Here is a 22,895-nt window from a genome sequence, read left to right on the forward strand (position 1 = left end):
GCAAATGTTTGCCTTTTCGCTAAAACGACTGAAAGGGCAAAGTTCAGAGGAACTGAATTGTAGCATTGGAAACTAATGTGAAGACTAAACTGGAGAGTGTATTTGATACTTGGAAAAGGATGGTCATATGGCTGAAACAGTGAACTGAACGTCGGGAGGTCCGGGCTCAATTTCTAGCTCCACATAAAGTTTCTTGTGATTCAGGGAAAGTCCCTTTAATTCATCGTGGCTCCATTTCCTCAATAAAATGAGGAGTATCTTCTCCCTCTTTGTAATGAGTAATTGCTACTTGGGATTCTCAGATGATAATGCTATAAATATGTGTGACTTCATTACTAGAAATTGAAAAAAACACATTTTGCTACACAAGTTCTCTGACTTTAGGCTTCCACAGAAAATATCTCTAAGGAAAACCATTAAATACCATGTAATAGAACCATGTAATAAAAGGAAATAACTTTTGCCTATCTCAGAGCAATGCCTTGTTTCCATGCAACTTGCAACACTCAGAAGCTCATCTGTATCTCTCAGCAGCGTATACCTCACCTGTAAAAATACAGAGCTTCTCAGACCCCAGATTTCACCGCACAATTTGGCAACATCTCAAATGTATGTCTGAACAACACCTTCTTCCTCGTGGCTGCACTGCAGTTCCTGCAGAGAAGTAACTCGGAGGATTCTCATAGCCACATTTAGGGGAACCGCACCCCAGGCTATGCCACAGCATCACCTGCCACACAGGTAGGTCAGAGGGGGCCAGACACTCCTCGGCAGGGCTCAAAGTACAATCCCAGACTCATTAGCATGTTTCTTCCATCCCTAAAGAAGCATTTCCAAAACACTAATAAATCATAATTTAAGTCTTCATAGAATTTTACATACTTTACTTTAAAAGCATTCCTATAAGGCTGCTGTTATCTTCAATTTAGAGACAGCACAGATATTTACATGATTTGTTCAAAGTCATGTGAATCAGTCACAAAGCTGAAATGAGAATTCAAAAACCTCCCTATTTTCCTGTATGGTGGCTTATTTCTCTAAATAACATGATCTCAGGGAAACCTTTGCAGGTGGGTTTTAAGTCTTTTTAAGATGATGGTAATGAAAATTAGACCAAAATGATACTAAAATCAAAGTAAAAATGGGTCTGAACAGTAGCATTATGACTCTAGAAAAAAAAACTAATCAGATGAATCAAAAATTTTCTTCTCGCAACTGTTCTGTGATCCACATGTGCTACTGCCCTCTGAAAAAAAACCACCAAAACCAACCCCAAAACCCTAGCCAAGAAGGGAAGTGCATATAATGTCCATGAGTAAGTAAGGGGTTGTCAGCTAGCTAAAATTCATTAAAAGACTTGGGTTGGAATAAGCATAAAAGCAGCCTTTGTGGGTCAAACCAATGCTACTTCTAGTTCTGTGTCTTGTACCTGAAAGTGTGCTCTTACTAGGGACCAAAGGCCAAGTATAGATGATATTCCCTCAGAACACTATTTTTTGATAAAGAGTTTCCTGAGCTGAATGTGAACCCTGCACACTTAGTAACCAACAATGGCTTTCTTACATATGAACTTCCCTTTTAACTCATTCAAAATTTTACCATGTAGAACATCCAGTAACAAGGACTTCGGCAACTTGTCAGGTGAAGAACCATCTCCTTTTGATGATTATTAACATGCACCTGACTAGCTTCATTTAATACCTACTGGCTCTTATAATGTGAGGTGCAATGAACAATTGATCCCTATCCACTCCATCAATTACATTCATCATTTTATGGACCTCTATCACCTCCTCCTTCAAGTGCCTTTTTCCAAAGAGTCCTAGCTTACTTTTATGGAGGTCATTCTGTACCTTTGATCATCCATGTGGCTCTTCCTTGAATCTTTTTTCAATGTAACTATCTTGGTTGGTAAGAAAGGAGAGAGGCAGACTTACCGCTTTTCTTAGACTACCTTAGAGAAAACTTCACTGTATCTTTTGCTATTTTCATGTAGCAAATGAGCCACATAAAATGCGTGTTAAATAGTGTTGATGTAGCCATATGGTAATGCAACCTCAACCAGTTCAGCACTATTATTCCACCTTTTTCACTGAGGTTACCATCCTGACACCATAGTCAACAGGAGAGATTATGTGACCACATCAGCCACTCCTCTGCAAAGCCCCTTTGTTTAAACCTGCTTGGCAGTGGCACGGCTGAGGCAAACTGTTCCCTTCTGCTGGCTGTAGTGAGGTCTGTAAAGATGAGTGACAGTAATCAGGGAAGCTGGGATGGAAACTTAAATATCTAAAGTAAGTCTAGCAATACCCTGAGCTATTTTGTACAATTGGTCTGTTCAGCCTCTGAAGGCGGGAGATGGATGAGCATAACGTGACAGTAGTAGTAGCTGGTAGGTGAGTTAAACCCTGAAGTCTTGCTGGTGATCTGTCAAGAAAAACTAAATATTGCAACTTTTGAATGCCAGACCCAATACGATAATACAAACGCAAGCAGTGCTTTTACATGTGTTGGCAAGTACACATGCCAGGTTGGCTCTGCTTCCATGGGAGATGTTTAGTATCAGTGAGTTATGTGATATATTAAGTAAGTTTAACATTTTTGTTGTTTATTCAACAAAAAAAGATACAACATATTAAATGAGAATATCCATAATTAAAGCAATATAAAGCAACATCTTTAGGAGTAGAATCTCAGTTCATACAATTCACTCGCGTAATAAGCAATTACGCATGAAGAAGTTTATGTGAAGTAATAATCTATTTAAGGAAGCTGCTGTCTCTCAAGGATTTCAAAACTGAACTCAGGTTTTAGACAACTTTAGTTGGAGCATTTGGAAAAATCTAAACCAAACAATGCGCAAAACGTATTTTTTTTGAGGCTGTTCCTTTTCAGAAGCTGAATTCTAAAGTCTGCTCAGAATGCATCCTATTGCAGTAGGCAGCGCTTACCAGTTTGTCTACCAGGCAACTGGCCCCCATGTGCAGACCTAGGCTAGCCTTTGATCTAAGAGCTCAACTAACTACCTCTGCTTTTTGTTTGAAACAATTTAAGGTTCTCCCTGATAAGGAGCAAGTCAATCTTGGGTTACAAAGAAAGAAATTACTACCACTTAAAACTGTTTTATCTTTGAGCCACAAGATTTCCTATCCAGTTTGCAGAAAGTCTAATCTGGGAAATGATATTAGTGGAGATATAATTTAGTCTGACAAAGAAGGGTTGTGATTTTTTATTATTAGTTGCCTTATATGCAGTTACTCTAGATGGAGAGATTTCTTGTAACAAGAATTCATCAATAGCTCTGCATCATATTACCTTGTTTGGGATTTTTAATGGAAAAAGTGGGTTTTCAGTAAAACGATACTTTTCACTAGCGTGTATTTTTCTCTGCTTGTTTACTTTTCAATATGAAACGCCTAAAACTCAGGGCTTGATTTTCAACTGAGTATTTTTAGTCTTTCAAAAATGTTGAAGAACTGATAAAAGAATATTTTTCTGACTGTTTCCAGGCACAATCCAACATTGTATTATATTTGGCCATCCATACCCTGATACTTAACAGCACAATAGATTATGAACCACCCAATACAGCTCATTTGATTCTCTGTTGCCTCGTCATTTATTTTGGTTTCTCTCAGTTTCATGTTATTGATAATGAACACGAAGGCCTAAACGTACAAAGGCATTTAGGTATCTGAGGAATAATGAAAGTCAACAGATGACCACTTATAAAAAATCTCCTAAAAATAGAAACCTAAAGAATTATCTGAGTGAGCACAGATAAGGAAGTTTCACCTTTAATAGTCCCCTTGCTCACAGAGAGGCCAAGGGCCAACTGCTCTGATTCTCACTCATGCAACGGGTCTGGACAGTATGTAAACTGTGACAGAATTTGTCCCTATATAACTGTCACTGTCAATAGGTTCCATACCACTGATCAATCCCTTTCAATCTCCCATAGACCTTTAAAGAAGTAAACTTGTGTAAGATTAAACCCCTTAAAAGAGTAAGACAAATAGTGAGTAGGAGACAGGGAAATATTTGTTAGTAAAACAGAATTAGTGTTGCTTAGTATTTTTTTGGAACAGCTCACCCTACATTACCCAGAAACTTGATATATACAAATCCAGAATGACAGCAGCCAAAATAAAGCAACCTTCTCTATAAAATGATAGTATTAAATTACAGCTGCCTCCATGGTTTTATATAAGTTCACTTCAGCCAAAGTTAAACGTGCTAGATTTTCTCTATATAACAATGCAGGAGTAGCAATAGCTAATCTTGAAAATCAAAAAACAATTTTCTTCCTGTTTTTAATTTTATTGTTCGTAAAGGGAAGCTCCATGAAGAAAATACATTCATTAATATGAGTTATTGTTAGACTGTCATTTTCAGTGCGCCAAAAATCTCTTCAGCATGCAAATTTAAGTAACTGGAGTATTCAAATATCTGTTGGGCCAAAAGTCCTGTGCGTACACTTACTCTCTCTACGGCAAGACCTTAATGGTTCCCCAATGCACATTCATTAACATTTTGGCCAGTCTAATCTGAAAAGTCAGACTCAGTCTGCTGCTTCCCTTTACAACAAATAATGGTCATTTTATGGCAAATTTAGTGTGGATTTTCTGTGAAATTCTAGACGGTTTAGTTTACAGCACGTAGGACTGAAAATGGAGAAGAAACATTTATAGATAAAGATGAGTATTTTACAGTAAGAAGAAAACATTCTCCGTCACTTAAGGCATATTTAAAGCCTAGTTAGATGGTGATTTTTTTTTTTCAATCTGTGCATGTTTTATACCTATGTATATATGTACGAAAATAACTTCTGGAATATAAGTCACTATGTTTCATTTATTAAGGTATAAAATGATGCCCCAATTTGAGGTTATTTTTACCACCAGGAATGTCCTTATTTTTAATAGCTGCTCTTGACTGGGAATAGATTGCTGAAAGTTACCATCTGCTTCCAGTTTGCACACAAAATCCCAATTAGTTAAACTTCATATATGTTTTGCAAGGTAATTATGCTTACTTTTTTCCAAAATGGGAAAATATTTGTCAGATAGTATCTGGATGTCCTCATAAGCACAGCAATCTTAGCTTGACTTCGTCTGCCCTCTAACATGCTCAAATAGAAGGTTATCAATTTGGTTGATGAGAGATTATGGCCTTTGATTACCACTGCTCCAAAGTACTCTCTCTGTTTCCCCTTGATTACAAACACACATAGTTAAACTTAACAAGTTAAAGAACCCTGGGTTTTAATTCCACAGGGAGAAAGGAACTTTAATTAACATTTCTCAATTTTAACAGTACTTTAAAATACAGTATCTATGTACTGTTCTTTGTGTAAGCAATTTAGTTTCTCATATAAATAACCTATCTATCAAACATTTTTGATGCAGAAGTATTATAAATAATCCTAATCAGTACTATCAGCACACGTTATTAATTTTCTTATTACAAGAAATCTCTCCATCTAGAGTAACTACACATAAGGCAACTCAAAGTCGCACTATCAATATGAATACTCACAGATTATTTTTGCCAGATAGCTAGGTATGAAAGCCCTATTGCATATCAGAAAAATTATTAGGAAGTGGCAAAGTATTCAATTAAAGCCCTTTCCTTATTATATGGAGGCTTCAGAAACAAAGTAGAAAGAATTCCAGTTGGCCTATCCTCCCACTGAAATCGATGATATTACCAGGTATTGTAACTGTTTAAACACAGGGCAACGCTGAATGCTTTGAAAATCCCACACTCAAATTCATCTGAGCCATAGTTTGAGAAAACTGAAGCCAATTGACACTGTACCATTACAGATTAGATTTAGGTCCTTTATTTATCATTCTGTCTGACTTAGATTTTTCTCAGTCTAGATAGAGCCAAATATAATTCAACTTCCTATGCTCAACATTTCACATTAAATTAAATAAACCCTATTCGCTTTTGATCTATTTTTCCCAATAAGTACGTGCACTGCTGCCTGGTCTTGAGCAACAGAAAAAAAGTTAGGGTGGCTGAACAGAACTTAGTACGACAAGATTTAACATTTTGGACAGCAACACTATCATCACATCTTTCAAGTAAATCTAGTTATTCAAAAGTACTAAGTGATTTTCTGTACTCATTAATTCCTACCATGAAACACAAAGCTGAGACAATTTAGAGCATTATTCTATTTCCTTTACAAAAAGTATCTTCTCCTGATGAAAAGTTGTACAAAAGATTGATTTTGTAACAGTAAAATAAAAATCACTTTAAAATCAAAAGCTAATACTGAGCATTGCTATTCTTTGAGTGATGCCAGCACAGTCTTAGACTGCTATCCTGTTTGGAGGAGAAAAATGGATTCTTTTTAAGATCGCCTTCTAAATTTTCCATCTTGTTATTTGAATGCTATTGCACTGCTGCAACTGGTTAGCACTGCACATCTGGCTGAATTGTCTTGGACTGGTATTTTCCCTAAACTATTGTGTATGTGTGTGATGGGTTTTTTTAAAAAAATATTGTATGCACACTGAAACAATGCCCTATTGCAGAGTGCTACACACAATAATTAGTGAGAGCATATTTTTTTTCTGATTTTGTTTTCAACGTCAAAAAAGTGCTATTTTTAAAGTAAGCCACCATGAAATTCTAGCCATGCTTTTACAGTATTTTTCATTTTGGTTTTTTTTGGCTCTTACTCTCATAGGCCCAAGCTTCACACTGGAAGTGTTATCTCATAAAAGCTCTAAATTTCAACGACTTTTACTCTACAGCTACTATTTTTAACTCACATTTATCAGGAAAAAGAGCATATAACTCAAATATTCTCATAAAAATAGTTTCACAGAAACAAAACAGATACATGTTCCATTCAGTAAAAGGTCAATTTTTCATAACTTTGGCTACAGAAACCCTACTATTCAGCCAAATTTGATTCCAAAACCAAAGTTTCTATGTCCTGCTGCTGCAGACCATCGTTATTAAGATTTTGCAAAGTCCATCAGACTAATGAGGGGCAAAAAGTCAATATTTTCTCGTAAAATTACCACCACGACCAAATATTGTTACTTATAAATACTACCATTTACAACTTTCACAATTCTTAAGCATTTGGAAAAAAAAAAAAAAAAGAAAAAGATGGAGGGGAGAGGTAAAGCGATATTTCTTCCTTGAAAAAATAAACAAACACATAAATATCCAGAGCCCTAAAAATGCAAGGTCCTGGTTTGCTTTCTAGTAGAAAGGATCTGGAAAGGCCCTATTTCTGGTCAGCTAAGAATTCCCCTACTATGGGGGAGCTCCCAGCTGATACACAGCCAGCATTACTGGATCCTGCACAGATACCATTTGACACCAGCACAGGATGCATTAGGAGCTGGAAAGAAGTGCCCAGAGCACGTTTTCTACTTCTGAGGGTTCACATGCCTAGATTGCTCTAATTTATACTCAGACTAGCTCTGCCTTATACAAGGCAGTTCTGTGAGGCTAAGCATAAATTCAGTGCAACAGAGAATCTGGATTTAGCTAGATAGAAGAGGTTTCTAATGCTAAATCATAAATTAGTCAAGAACACTGAACTTGTTTTTACTGTCCGGTAAGATTTGGGGAAACTTAGAGCCTGGACAAAGGTAATCGGTCTTCAGAGCTGTCATCCTCTGTCTTAACCACCACAATCAGGTGTCTTGGTCTGTGCAAGCACACAAAACCCTGGATGCATTCTTAACTGTGCTCTTTGTTGCCTATTGGGAATTCTCATCTGTACATTAATTGCTCATTTTCATCACAAGTGCAAAATATTTGGCTGCAGACAGCAGGATTTCCTGACAAAAATGTGCAATTGTGTCTCTTGAGTTTGCCCAACTATATTTGAGACACAAGATTAACTTTCAGCACATTTTCCAACGAGCAAGCAGAAGAGATTTTGGGCTGATTGAACAGGACACATGAGGAGAAGGAAAGACATTGAGCGGAGTCTCTCTCTTTCTTTTGTTCCTCTACAAGTTTCTATGAAAATGCCAAAAGGAGTTTTGCACCTTTCTTTAGAACAGGTCTGGCATAATGCCGGCTAGTACTCCCAAGCCATGTGTAAATTCAGCTCAAGATACACGCTGTATCATTTATTCTCTGAAGAAAACTGTTCAGTATTTCTTGGAATAATGAAAACCTGGCTTCTGGTTTTCCAGATACAGATTTCTGCTACCTAGTAAAATTTGGGCTTTCTGACCTCTCTCAGTTTTATGGATTTTGTAGATACCCAATTTCTGAGCATATGCACTCCAGTGATTTTGATCCGTAGTTCCCAAGCTTAGCTCATTTGGTTACCACCATCAGAGATGGTGCTGACCTATGATAAGACCATCTATGCAAAACCAGAAGCTTCTTGACAGGCCAGGTACACATGTATAAAAAAGCATGGCTGTCACCTCCAACCCTCTTCCTGCAAAGTCTCATTCATCAAAGTGGGATCTTCAATTCCATGTTTTCATCCGCCATTGTACTACATGTCTCACCTCACAAACTAGAACCTCTGTTAAGAGTTCAATCCCTTACTTACCTTTTGACCACACATTGCACCTACGCAAAGCAGGGTGACAGTGACTGTAGCCACATCCTCCTACACAAAAAAGCCACCCTTCCCCACCAGTCCTTCTTGCTGCCTTAACCCCACTCGACACCTTCCTGAAGCAAGCACTGTGAGCTGTGCAATGTGGGATGGAGCACTTATGGCTGAGCGGATCGCTGCAGCTACGCAGAGAAACAAGTCACAACTGATCAGCAAGAACCTTCTGTGTGGATCTGTTTACCTCATGGCTCAGATAAGTGCTTGTATACAGGCACAGTTAACAGCTGCCATCATCACGTACCACTTTAAGTTGGCTTTGTACCACAATTTAGGAATGTCTGCTTTAGACAATAGGCACAAATATGCATAACAGTCACATTTAGATCTGCTCTTTCCTCTTCCTGACAATGTTCTAATTTAAGATCCTAGTTTCACTGAACCAGACATTTTTACTGGAGAGAACTTCATTCCCATGTGGCACCTTCAAGGACCATGACTCCTCCAGAAATTTGTACTACATGAGCCAAATTGTGCTAACAGTTGTACTGCTAACAGGTCACATACTTGGGGTTTGGTTTTAGACTAATGTTTGTTTAAAAAAGTGAGGAATACATTTTGGATTGTAAATATGTTCATTCCAAAGGAACTGTGAAGAGAATAAGGAGAGTCAGATGGAAGAATTTTACCTCTACTTTGTGCTGATTATATAATTTATCAAGAAATTGTTCCACAGACCTCCAACAGATGCTCTGCTGTTAAAGCCATGAAAAGTCATTCAGGGAGAGGGTAAAGGCCTCGGGGGTGTGGTCCACATGCTTCAGCACATACATCCTCAGCCCTGGCCTGCAGATAGCACATCTGGTCCAGGCATGGACCTGATGGTTGGCCAAAAGACAGGCTTACAATAATGCTCCTTTTTTCAGCTTTAATGTAAGCCTATTTTCTTGCCAAATTCAAATCCTGCCAAAATCTGGCCAAAGATGTTTGCTCAATTGTGCAATATCTTAAGTTTATATCCAACAACTCTTTGCAAAAACAATTGTATCGTGTTTTTAATGTTTACAGGCATTAACAATATTTAATTTTAAGTAGAATTTTACTGCTGACACTCTCGTGTTTTACAGTAAATTACCTTAGAGAGGGTTTTTCCATTAGCTCTCAGTGTCACGAGTCCTGCACAGCACACCAAAGCACTGGAGCTAGAGAGACCAGAACTTGGAGGGATGGTTCCATCTAGCAGACAATTCATTCCAGTTGGATTATTAAGACCAAAATGTTCCTAACAATGAAAAAATAAACAATCTCAGTTTCAAGTACAGACAGGCTCAGGCTTGCAATTATCTGATACTTAGAAAGAGAATCTTTCTGCTGAGTTGCTGGAACCAAGGACCTGCTTCTGGTATCTCCAAAATAAAGCAAAATTTTCATTCTATTCCTGAAGAACAAAGCCAATGGTAGGGCTTCAGCCAAAGGTATGTCTGCAATTCCTGTACACAAACATATATGAGCTGACAGAACTGTACCCCATGCAGAATTCAGTACGGGCTAAACGCCCAAGAATTTACCAAGCTTCGTGGGTGGGTTCTGCAGCAACTGGCTCTGCTCTGAGCTGCTGTGGTGACAGTAACAGAGGTTACCAGTCATTTTATACCCTACTTTTGTTCTTTTCTCCACAGCTTCTCACTTAAGGCATCCTGAAGAGCTTAAGGTCCACTTTATGTTTCACTTCTAATACTGGGACATGGTATTAGGAAGCCACATCATGCTGAAGGGGAACTAGTAGCCATGCAGCTGTATCCAAAGCCAGACACTCCTATCTCCCGAAGCACCCGCAGGACTGACTCTGAGAAAACCACAATGGTACTTGAAGGACACTATGCTTCACGAGGCACAAAGACATACCTACCAGCGGTGATGGTCTCTGTCACACTATTTTTAGAATAAGGTTTAAAATATTTTTATATACATGATAGATATCACAGATAATACATTCAATCCAGAAGTCATAAATCCTTGTGTACATAATCTTATAATTATACTCTTCAGTTGCATTGTCTTTTTATTTATAATCACTTTAATATAAATTTCTCTCTGTTGTTAGTTTGAAATAAACATGCAGTACTTATTAAAAAATCATTGAATGTATACGGGGGATATATGAATAGCTACATTCTGATACAGATTTATATGTCAATAAACTATGTTACAATGTCAATAATCAGAAAAAATGACAGCGTTTCCATAAAGAAATGCCCACCTTCAAAAGATTTCTACTACTTCTCCTGACACGACTTCAACCATAAATACCAATGGTAGAGATCAGCAAACACAAAGAGCCTCCTTTAATGACTTCTACCATCACTTCAAATTATTTTAAATTTCCCTTTCTACAAATATAAGGCAATTCATACCTGAAATACTATTGCTGCGCATGCCCCTTCATGAAGAACACTAGACAGGCTTGTTCAAAAACAGAAAACGCTTGAGTAACCAGAAACTGATCCACAGTTTCTGGATTGTCTTGAATGCGAATCAGACTTGCAAACTTATCACGCGATGTTTAAATAGAAAACGTATTTCAGTTTCAAAAATGAAAATGGACTTTGCCAAGTTCTGCAATAGTTCTGTCCCAAAAGGATAGCATGTTCAACTTAATATAAACAGATTATCCCGCTGGACCCTCTGAGTACTTGTATTTCAGCCTTTCTTAAGTCTGTAACATTTATGCTTATTTGCTGCCAGGGCTAGAGTCTGCAAACCTGCTTTGCAAATTAACCTCCAAGTATAAAAGCTTATCCTTAGGAAACAAATCTCAGTAGCAGACTGCAAAATAAATAAAGTCAATTGGTCATGCTAGCCTTAATATAAGAAAGGATATATTGTAAAGAAACCTAATCTATATCTCTACAGTCAATGCAATTTAAACGCCTGCATTACTAGGCAATACAAAATTGAAAATACTCATGTTACTGCAAACATAAGTAATTTATTGGGGTCTAAACATAGGGGCAAGGGTCTGTTTAGGAACTGTGGATTGTAATAAAGTGATTTGTGGCACTGATTGTTCCAAATACTGTATTTTGAAGACTCTGGTGGCAGGTCTGAGGCAGGCTTTGTTGGCTGTCTGCAGTCCTTATCTATTAGATCGTCCTCTGGGGTGACCTAGGTGGCCTATCCTGAGGCAAGCTTCATGTGCTTTAAAAAGTACATTTACCCGTGATTTGGGCTGGCTGTGGTGACCTGTTTCTGACCTAGCCATCACTGTTCATCCCATCTGCCCTTCCAGAAATATCACTGGATTGACATCGAGCTGAGAAGTCACCATGTTTTTCCCTCAAAGGGCTATGAATCACCTGCAAACAAGCAGGTGAGATTTATAGGAAGCCTCAATTGTGAGTTCAGGCTGCCTCCCAGGACAATACTGACGATCAGCAGCACTTGGTTTCACAAGCAGTTCGGTCTTCAAGTCAGTCTGGAGACAGGCTAGCTCACAAAGGAGAAGATAAAGCTCGCATGAGCAGACGGGAAAATGTCTGTCTGTTCAGTGTTCCTGCCTTTACCGTAAGTGTGCCGTTTCCTGCATAGCTGTGCTCTTAACTCAGGAAATTTTGAAAATCCCATTCTAATTCCACACACTGAAATCTGGATAAGTACTGGTTCTCACTGGAATATTTCTTCTGTACGCTGTTCACTTACTTTTTATGTTTTCTTTTGCCTACTGCGTAAGTCAGCTTCACTCAGTTCTTGTGCACAAGTTGCATGTTTCCAACATTAATGGTAATTAATGTTTTTTAAAATGTTTCCATAGGAAGAAAAGGATTAAATTATTATCTTTGTGTCCTGACAGACAAGCCTACAAACCTTTTTAAAAGCAAATTTTAATTACGTGATTCCATTGGAAAGCATTCTTTTTAACTTCAAAATACAGAAATGTCATCTTGATGAGTTTGATCATGACTTTACTAAAGAAGTAATTATTTGCTATTTTAATTTATGTAAAAAAAATGAAAACGGTACTCTGCAAATATTTGAAAACAAACACACTCGTGTCTCCTCTTGAAATTTTAACATCAAAATACTTAACTGTATGTCAAGAAAAGCTATAGAATGCAGGGAAGTATTTTGAGGGTGAACAGATACTCTTGTCGTATTTTACTTCTACATTAATTTCGTAAATTAAATGGATTTGGCTTACCTGAATACCCTTCAGTCCACACAGGAAGTAGTTATGCCACTGAGGTTTGGTTTTGTTAATCTGAATGTTATTAACACTAGTACTGAAATCCCTGCAAAAACAGAAAAACCTTGAGGCTGTAACTTGTCAGTAAATTTAGTTTGAAAAACCATGGCTTATTAGTGCCACCTGCTGATGAACAAAAACATTTCGATGTTAATTTTTTTCAGTGCAATGTTTTTCAGGTTTTTTTTGTACCGATCTTTATTCATCAATTCTATAAGGATATTTTAGATGGAAGCATAAGAATTTCTGCTTAAGTTATACAACTTATTAAATAAATTCAGAAATTAAACTGCCTTTGGCATCCCTAATTAAGGCAGTATGCCTTCCATCACATGTGTGTATGTTCTCTTGATTATCTTAGAGAAGCAAAAATCTAAATAATTGTATCTGTCAAACCTGGAATAGAGATAAATACGCTTCAGGCTCTCTAGTAATCCCTGCTCAGGAATTCATCTTCATTACCTTTGCTCCGAATGGCACTTCACTAAAACAGGCCTAATGCTGCAAAATTATATTATATCTTTTAAAAAATATTATTAAAATAATTTAGTTTAAAATAGTTTATCTATTTCCTCCAGGATAATTCAGATAATGTTTTTCCTACTCCATCTTCATTTAAAAATAATAAAAACGGTAAGCCTGAATGTCCTTAAAGAAACTAATGCTACAGATAGGTGTTGTCAAAATGGGCGTGGAGTGATGTGCAGAGGCCTGAGAGGAGCATGCTCGTTTAGAAGTCTATACTGTTGAACGCCCAATAACTACATCTACCTGATGTCGTTACAGCAGCTGCCCAACACAGAAAGAGGAAAGGTACTGAGATTATCAAGAAAGGGTAACAAAAATTACTCAAAAGTTGCAGGCTAAGCTGTGTTTTACTAGGCAAGGTCTGTGGCAGCTGAACTCCCTGGAAATATTTAGGTTTAATGGGAATAAAAAAACTTTCAAAAAGCTATACAGCAATGGGCAGTCTGCAGTTCCTAAGAGGATGGAATTTTTTGTTGTGGTGTCCCAGTCTGTATCTGTAAACTATGTAGGTTAGTGATGTGCTGGTTTTATTTTTACCCAAAATAATATCGCTACTTAATACCGGAAATGAATAGCAGTGTGAAGGTATTCACCAGAAGGTAAAGTATTCTGTTACCTATGGAGAAACACTTATACTAATATAAAGCATCTTTACAGTGATATAATTGTCTTCAAATGAAGGCTGAAAACTTAATTTTATTCTGGTGCAATTAAAGGCTGCAAATTTTGTGTTATGCAACCCCCAAACCCAACAACCAATGTAAAAATGGACCCACAATCCTGCCTCCTTTTCATATGGCCTAATGCTAGCTATGCTGTAGTGAGCTACTCCACTTGTACTGCCAGCCTACAACTGATGCCTAGCTCAATGTTACATGACTAAGTATCAACTGAGAATTACCATTTTGTCAGTTATACAGTCAATTTCAACATTCAATACAGTGCAGAAATATCAGAGCGCATAGTTTAACATATAAGGTGCTGTCTTTCAATCTGAACTTTTCAAAATAGTGCCACTTACAGGACTTTATCAACAACGCAGCATCAAAGATTTGTACAAAGTTAGTGTCAGAAATTACTGGGGTTTGTGGAGTAACACAAAAGATATGAAAGGGAGTATTGAGATTACAATATAAGTAAAGTTCGCAAATAGCTGTAAATTCTTCCAATTTGAGATTCGTGTGTATTTAGAAAAATCTCCCAGAGAATAAAACAACATCATTTTGCTTATGGCTTTTGGATACAATAAAAAACCCAGAAGTACTTGTAAAACAGAAAATACTTGTCAAAAGTCATGAAGATTTAAAAAAAATCCTGTGTTTGCTTATGCTTGTTTTCTACAATAATCCTAAATTTTTATTGTAAAAAAGCAAGGTTGATGGAAATCAATGCATAAAAGTGATTACTAGAAAGCAAATTTGAAGTCCTCTTTCCCTCAAAAAAGAGTTCTAAAATATTTTATCTTTGTAATTCTTTTTATATAATCAAAGTAAAACTTCAATGAACAAGAAGGCGTATACTGTATTTATATTTGCTAATTCTCAAGATAAATTAAAATAATGACTTCTTAAAATGCATTTTGCTCATTTCTGCAATCTTCTTGCATAGAAAATGAAAGAAAAATTTGGAAGGTTTCATATGGACATAATTCACACAAACACAGAACACGGGACTGTCAAGATCCCCAGAATCCTTAAGTCTATCTTTTTGTTATCACATTCAATTTGTCATAAAAACCAATTCCTAAATGCCCAAGCTTTATCTTAAATCAGTATATCTTCGGTCTTGTCTTTGATCCTCCTACTGGAAAGTAGGCAGTTTAAGATAAGAACTTTATAATAAAATAAAATAAAAAAAAAATTGGGAAAAACAGCCATAAAGTAAAAACACTCTGATATTGCCTGTTCCAGCCTGCTTTAAAGGACTCTTGGGAAAGCTTGCCCCTCCTCCAAGGCTAGATATAAGCATTCAAATTCTTTTGTATAATTAGAGGAGGTGAGTTTTTTGAGTAGTGTGAAAAAAACATATGGCTGAGGTGGTTTTACTGCTTGAATAGTAATTCTTTCTTTTGGGAGACAAATTTGGCTCTTTCTCACAGAATGTCATAGTCTTGTCAATCTGTTAGTTTATCTATTCCAGTCCTCTGTAAAAACAAAAAACAAAAAATCTGACTTTTAAAAAAAAAAAGATTCTCAGGTTTCGCCACGAGATGGAAAGCAATTGATAATTATCATCCCCTGGTATTTCTGGAGGCATTTTGAGAAGTATCATGTCAGATATTCTCTGTACATACACTTCTCAATTACAAAGATGTTACGTAAAGAGGAGGAAAGGAACTTCAAAAGACCATAACTTTTGAGTACCATTTTAGCCCAAACAACATAAAAGGCATCCGATCAGTTGGGATGATTTATGATGAAAAACACACAGGTGTTTTTTCTTGCAACCTGTTCTCTGTCCTGTTTTTCCTAAAAGTTAACATGAACTACCAGGGTGGAAGAGGGCTACAGAACTGTTACACGTTTTACGAGTTCACAAAACAAGAATGAAATAGGAAATAGAGATTCTACAGAGGCTTATGGTTAGTTCTTGTTCACCAAAGGCCTATATATATATGTGTTTACCACAGGCATAAATCTACCAGTATAACAGGCTGGGAAAAAAAGATATACTGTCAACAGTTTTGTTATGTGGTGTAACATTCAAAGTGTTGAAAAGTACTTCTTTGTTATGAAATTATGGGCATGTTTTAGCTTTGTTTTTAAGCAACAGTGTCTCAACAAAACAGAGATGTTTAATGTTGTATTCTGAGACCTCTTCTTGGTTGCTGGCTTAAGACGTGTGATTTCAAACTGAAACCAAGGTAGATATAAAAATGTAGTGACTGTGTGTGCAATTTGAATTCAAAGGCTTTAATTCTAGATTTGGTAAGAACTGTATGTACCTTAGAAGAACGTCATTTCAATTGTGATGTAATATGCCAATGCTCAAAGACCAAGTAAAAATGTTTACCTTTTGGTTACTGCTTTCTTTAGGCTAATATAATTCTGGAACTATCGCCTCCTGCAGAATGGTTTTGCAACACAGCTTAATCCCTGTTGGAGGTTGCTATTAAAGAAAGGGAAAGGTCCCACTCATGTCTTCCATTTCCTTTCCCTGTGCTCACCACTGCATGTTCCCACTGTTTACCCCAAATTAGTTTTAATGCTGAGTGCATGGCAATTCAATTCATTAAAATGACAGAAAATTAGCCAGGCAAAAAACAGGCATACTGCACTGTACCTTCAGATCAGACAATTACTTTACCTGGTAAAAGGCAGAGGGTGGATCGATGTTAGAAGCAGGGACGGGGAGACTAGGGGTAAAAGAAGCCAGCCATCGCCCTTTGGCAGTGGCAAACTCTTAAATTCAGCCCAGCTACAAAGTGAAAACATACTCCACAAAGTGAGTGAAGAATATTTGAGTATTTATACTCACATGGAAGTAAAAACTCCTTTCAGCTGCCTTAGTTGCAGGCAGCAGCTCAGAACATGTTTTTATAACAAACCGAGCTTTAAGCAGGAATATGTGCTTACATAGTTCCCACCTTTGGCAATATGTTCCTGTCCCTGTCCTGCCATACACTGTACTTAAAGGATTATTTCCCCATGTTCAGCACTTGTGAGACCATAGCTGGAATACTGCATCCAGTTTTGGGGTCCTCCAATACAAGAAAGACATCGGTAAACTGCAGGGAAGTCTAGCAGAAGGCCATCATGATGGTTACAAGGGATCTCCAAAAGTCCCTTCCAACCTAAATAAGTCTATGATTCTGTGAACAAGCAGCTGTGGAGGAAGTGGAAGAGAGGGAATACACATTCTTTGAGCTAGGATTGTTGCTAAAGCTGTTGTGTTGTGAAAATACAGCCCCAGGTTCTCCAGAGCAGGGGAGTGTTAGCTTACGTATGCAGTAATTGATTACAAAACATTTCATTCCCTTCTCCAGGAGAAACTGAACTGCTGCCCGTTGTGGGGATTACATCAAGAAAGATGCGCTAAAAGAAGTGAAGACAGGATTGCACTTTTAGAAAGATTGAAAAATCAGAGGCCTCAAAAGAAAAATCTGAACAAACGCGGGGGAGACAGAAGCAGCGAACCTATTACTCTAAATTAATCCGCACAGCATAGGTCAATGGGATTCCATCTGCTTGTATCATTCATTTTAGACAACTGAATTCTATATTGCCATGGAAGTGTGTCAGATCTCTGAAAAGTTAACCTCTATTGCAATTGCATACAAAGGTTTATAAAAATGAGTGTATATATGAAGTAATTACTTACAAGTACAAAGAATTGGTATTTGCCAGTTGCACCACTTGAGTTTTTACAGGTTCTACTGCAATCAGTATATCTTGCTCTATAGCCATAGGGAGCACAGCATAACCACAGTAGTCTATATGTTCTCCTATCAAATAAACAGACAATTAAAATGTTTTGGAATAACTTTTTCTAGAATAGCAGTAACAGGGCTTCTAGAGGGGCTCAGTGTTGTTTATAAGACAAATTGTGAGTATAGTCTCAAATCTTATTTGAGGCGCATTTCCTCCATTTCATATCACTGCACACAAATTTTGTTCTTTCTTTAGTGATTTTCTCTCTTGTATCTGTTTATGAATCTTCATAGTTTAACATTGGTTTATAAAAATTAAAAAAACACTATGTAGATTATTGTCCAGCAATGAGAACGGCCACATTATTTGTACCCTGTTGTGACAGTACAAAAAATAAGTTAAATTAATCACATTTAACTGATGACTGGAAGAGATAAAGGCAGCACATGAGTTCTCATTATGTGGTTTCCTCTGCTCATGTGGGTGATTCATTAGCCACTAGATAAGGCTTATGGTGGAAATTATTTTTTTTTTTTCATAAAGTTTCTGGACCTTTTTCCAAGAAGACAATAATGATATTTAAATAATCATTAATACAGTTATATACAACACAGAAAGTAACATTCAAGTAGAAAATGTACATAGTAAACATCCTCTGTCTTGGGAATAATTCCCAGTTAGCATATGCTGTCTATTTAATCTATACGATATGTTCACACAACACTGAGATCAAAATTATCATTATTTGCACAATGGACTAATTAGTTTTTAAAGCTCTGTTTTGCAGGATCCTTTTACTAAAATGCGTAAGGTTACTTTATGATTATACAAGAAATTGAGCTCTACAGAAAGCACAATCCTAACATGGATAGAGAAATCTCAAAAATAAGGCTGCCACAGAAATACGAATAAATCCTAAATACAAAATAATTGTGTCACTCCAGTCTGCCGGTGAATCATAACCAGCTGTTCTAAGATCTGTGGACACATCTCTATGGAAGAGTAAAGAAGAGGAGATGATGGTAGAAACATTTCACGCTTTATCATACGCATTGCTGCGTGGCTGGTTATATATGGTAACTTAAGTTATAATGGAAGAGAAAAAAATACACTAATTTAATTTGTGGATGCACTGCTCATCAACTACTTTAGATTAGATTTCCAAAGCCTTTCAGAAGAATGGTATCCAACCATAAACTGGTAAGTTACTCCAATTTTCAAAACCATCACTACTGTCTTTTTCCGAAATTGATATTTGAGTGTGCAGTTGTTTATAATGAGGTGTAGCAAAAGCTAGTAAAGTATTATATTCTCTTTTCCATTTATCACAAGCAACTTCTCTAAAAAAATTAAATTAAGACCAACATTACTTTGATTCTATGTGTTAAACTACTAGGCTTCTGTGATGGCAGATAAAATAACAGAAGATTAGGTTTTTTCTTTCACCTATTAAGTTGACTCGCCCTGGTGCACGAACATAAAACTTGGGAGCTGATCCAAATTTTGACATAAACATCTCCTTCAGCTTCTGCAATCTGAAAGACAGGTTAGAAACATTTACAAGGCCTATATTTGCATAAGAAGCAGGAAGTCTATGGTCTGAAATGTTTCTTGACGTAAATTTGACCAGGATTTGTCACACACACGCATGCGCGCACACACATGCATGTGTGCGCGCACACACACACACACACACACTTTTTCAAATTCCACACTACCTGCAACTTATTTAGACAGTATTTACTCTACAGGTTTACAGCAACAGAGAAAGTTCCTCACGCTTTCGATTTGCAGGTGCTGGATGTGCTACTGAAAGTTCCGACACAATGAAAAATGTGGCATATTGCATTATATCCTAAGACAGTAAAAGTATCTAGCTCCTGCCCTGTGTTTACAAAGTTGAATGCTTTAGCGTGTCATGCAGGAACAGTGGGCAAACAAAGACTGAGAAGAGATTAAGCCATTATCTTAGGGAGGCATAAAAAATTTGATAGTGATTCACTTCAAAACTATCTTGAAGCTATTCAGCTTGCACAGTATCCCATTAACTTTCATTAATGTAAACAACAGACTAAAATGATGAAAAAGTAGGAAGACTACAAGAAAAATAATCTTTAAAATGGGACTTACAATATTTCACCCGCATACCCTGTTTGCTTTAAAGCATGTAGCCAATTAAATTTATTTTTTTGGTTTTCAGTCTACTAACAAAAACCCAGTAACAGGAACGCCGTGCAGTTCTACATTTAGTCTAAAACTAGAACTGAAAGCCTAGTTAATGCAAAGCGTAAGAAGACAACAATGAGAAACAGATGTTACAAAATTTCAGTCAATTATTTAGTTTGTACTTCTTTGTAAAAGCTGTGTTATTGTCCAACTACATATATTCAAATGTTTTGTAAGATTTCGTTAGATGGAAAGCTACAAAATATTATTTGTTGTGATTTTTTTTTTAACAGATCTTTCAGTACTTTTCCATCTCGGTGCCCAGTAACAATGCTGTATTAGGCCCCTGTATAATTTCCCCTTCTTATAATCTCCCTTAGTATTTACTAGTTTATCACTCTTCCAATTAGCAGGAGCAACTTCTGCCATTTCATTGTACAATCCCTTCTCTAGATCACATTAATAATATTATAGTCCATGGGGGACTCTGTTGGCAGAATTCTAGGTGTTAACTTTATTCCTTTTTGTGTCAGTATTTAGAATGCTGCTTTGTTTCACAGATATTTTTAGAGTGGTGTTGATACCAAGAGACTAAGAGCAAACAGAGCACTCATGGGGGCATGTTTATCTAAGTGCTGATTGATCTCTTTTTTTAATGTGGGTTTTACAAGCAGGCCTGATGAAAGGCTATTTACAGGCTTTGGCCTTGAGGTTGCAACACGCATGCTGCATTTTAAGCACCTACATCAAAGATGACTGTCAGAAGTGTTAAGCAAAGGCGTCCCTCACAACTTCACGCGTCCCAGTCCAGAAATGCTGGGGACTTGTCCTTTCCACACGGCTTTACGCTGAAACGCAGTGCAACCATACGCAAGTAACAAAAGTTTTAAAAAACGAGCCTTCTCCGGTGCTAACACAGGCAAAAAGGTTTGTTTCAACTGTTTGTGCGTTATACTTTCCACACACCGAGTGCAACCCCGTGGGGAAAGAGCACGCTTGGCACAGGCCGCAACCAAACCAAGGCAGAGCCAGGCCTACACCGCCCCGGGGGACCGCGCGGGCATTTCTTTTATAGCCAGAAGGACGAGAGGATAGGCAGCATACCTAAAATTCTGGGAAAAGAACATGTGTTAGGAGGAAAGATGAGCGGGTTGTTCCCCCTCCGGCCACCGCGGCACTGTGGGAGAGACCCGCTCTGGCGGAGGCTGGGTTTGGCGGGGCGGGGGCAGGAGGGGCCGGTGACCGGCCAGCGTCCCCTCTGTGAGCCCAGGCCCGCCTGCCGGCGGGGAACGCAACTACGCCTAGGCCGATGTGGCCGCGGCCAGGGTGCTCCCGGAGCCACCCAGCATCCAAGTGTCACGCCGTTGGTGTTGAGACGAATCGAAACACCGCAAGCCAAAACCCTCTCGCCCCCTCGGACCGGGGGCATGGGGACACACCTTCCCGCCTCTCCGCCCGCCCGCCCCTGAATGAACGGATGAACGGCAGCGGGCTCCCGCGTCCCGGATGCGGGGCCGGGGCCGAGGGGAGCGACCCACCCACCTGGGCTGCTCCACCAGCTGAACCGGCAGGGTGCCGGGGGCGTCGGCCGCCATGGCGGCTCCCCCCGACGGCCCCTGGCTGCAGGCGGGCAGCGGCGCGGTGCGGCGGCTCCGGCTGGACCACGGTCACGGGACAGGCACACACCGTCCGTCCGTCCTTCCGGGCGGCGGGGCTGGCAGCCCGCCCTCCTCCCCGCCCCGGGCCCGGCCCGGCCCCGGCCGCAGGGTACCGCTGAGGCGGCGGCGCGCAGCCCCCGGGCCCGTCTGGTGGCCACCCCGCAGTCTGGCGGGCGCTGGGGCCGCGCTGCCCTCGGCTCCTCGCCCACCACAGTCCAGACGTGACAGGAAAGCCGCTGCGACGTGTGAGGGAAATGTTTTGTGGGTTTTTTTTTTTTTTTCCCTTCGTTCCTGTCAGAATTGAGCTAGCAACAGAGAAACTTGCAAATACTGCCTCCGGCCCAGCGGGGTTGGAGTCACCCCCAGCACCGTGCGTTGGGCCAGTGCCAGTTCTCCAGCAAAATGCACAATAAATTGGCAGTGCGATCCCCTATGGCGTTATTTCCCCCCCTCTTGTTCGTGTGGTTCTGCCAGCTTCCCTCAAACACGCAGCCTCACAGCTCCCGTTTACCCCCCAAGATTAGTGGCTGCCCTTACTTTGAGGAACCGAGCTTTTCAAATGCATTTACAAGCTCCCGCGCTCATTGTTAATTGTCTATTTTGGCATGTATCTTAAAAGTTCCTAATATTCAACTCGTGAAGCTTTTAAGTGCTTGGACTGAGAGAAACATACTAAGATGGAAATTTCATCGTGGATTAATGTGTCTTCCTGAGGTAAAACTTTCTCCTGGTTAGTTGGTTGGCAGCATAGAAACACTTTTTTTTAAAAGACTTAGAAGTAGCTGTAGAAAAACAATAAATACTGTCAGAAACTGTAACGACGTAAACCAGCAACAGAAAAATCTGGAGACCCAGTAAATACTGCCAATTCCAGGAGCCCGTGAGAACCCCGGGCCTGGTGGAGGTCGTGGCAAGGCAAAGCTTGTCTGTCCAGGGGTTCTGCCTCACGGAGCTGAAGGCAGAAATTAGTGTGTAACAGTATTTAGAAAGCCAGTCCTTCAAGGCCCGTGCTTCTTACCATTTAGGCCTTTTGAAACTGCTGCTACAGCGTTAATTGCCGATGGTAAACGCAGCGTGAGGCAAAGGGAGGGCAGGACGGGGCGCCACCGCCGCCATACCCCAGCGAGCGGCCGGGCTTTTTGAACTTCCCCTCCCGGGGCGCACAGCCACAAAGGCTTACATCCCCGGTGCGGGCGCCGGGATCGCAGCGGCTCACGCTCGGATACGCGGCCACCGGGGCGGGCGGGCGGCAGAGCCGCGGCCCGTCGCCTGGCCGGGGAGGTGCCTCCGGCGTGAGGGGGCGAGGCGGTGGCGCAGCGGGGGGCGGGCCGCCGTTGCTAGGGACCGGTTGCTATCAGAGAGAGGAAACCGGC

At 39.3% G+C, this 22,895-nt stretch overlaps 1 protein-coding gene across 4 annotated transcripts in view; it reads right to left on the reverse strand.

Annotated features, from left to right (window-relative positions):
• Nucleotides 1-22,774, reverse strand: part of GALK2 (galactokinase 2) — a 49,388-nt gene extending 26,614 nt beyond the window's left edge. The window contains exons 1-5 of one of the 4 annotated variants that reach the window (XM_054213736.1): nt 22,541-22,767; nt 19,145-19,233; nt 17,649-17,772; nt 12,756-12,846; nt 9,693-9,839 (exon numbers count right to left, since the gene is read on the reverse strand). In XM_054213736.1, the coding sequence (XP_054069711.1) occupies nt 9,693-9,839; nt 12,756-12,846; nt 17,649-17,772; nt 19,145-19,214 (432 nt within the window). In that variant the 5' untranslated portion in view covers nt 19,215-19,233; nt 22,541-22,767. Of the gene's footprint in view, nt 1-9,692; nt 9,840-12,755; nt 12,847-17,648; nt 17,773-19,144; nt 19,234-20,609; nt 20,967-21,406; nt 21,585-22,540 lie in introns of those variants that run through there. The other 3 variants (XM_054213735.1, XM_054213737.1, XM_054213738.1) reach the window with 3 other exon arrangements.
• Between the last annotated feature and the right edge of the window lie 121 nt (nt 22,775-22,895).

Source organism: Rissa tridactyla, chromosome 9 (genome assembly GCF_028500815.1).
Source record: "Rissa tridactyla isolate bRisTri1 chromosome 9, bRisTri1.patW.cur.20221130, whole genome shotgun sequence".
Classification (NCBI taxonomy): domain Eukaryota; kingdom Metazoa; phylum Chordata; class Aves; order Charadriiformes; family Laridae; genus Rissa; species Rissa tridactyla.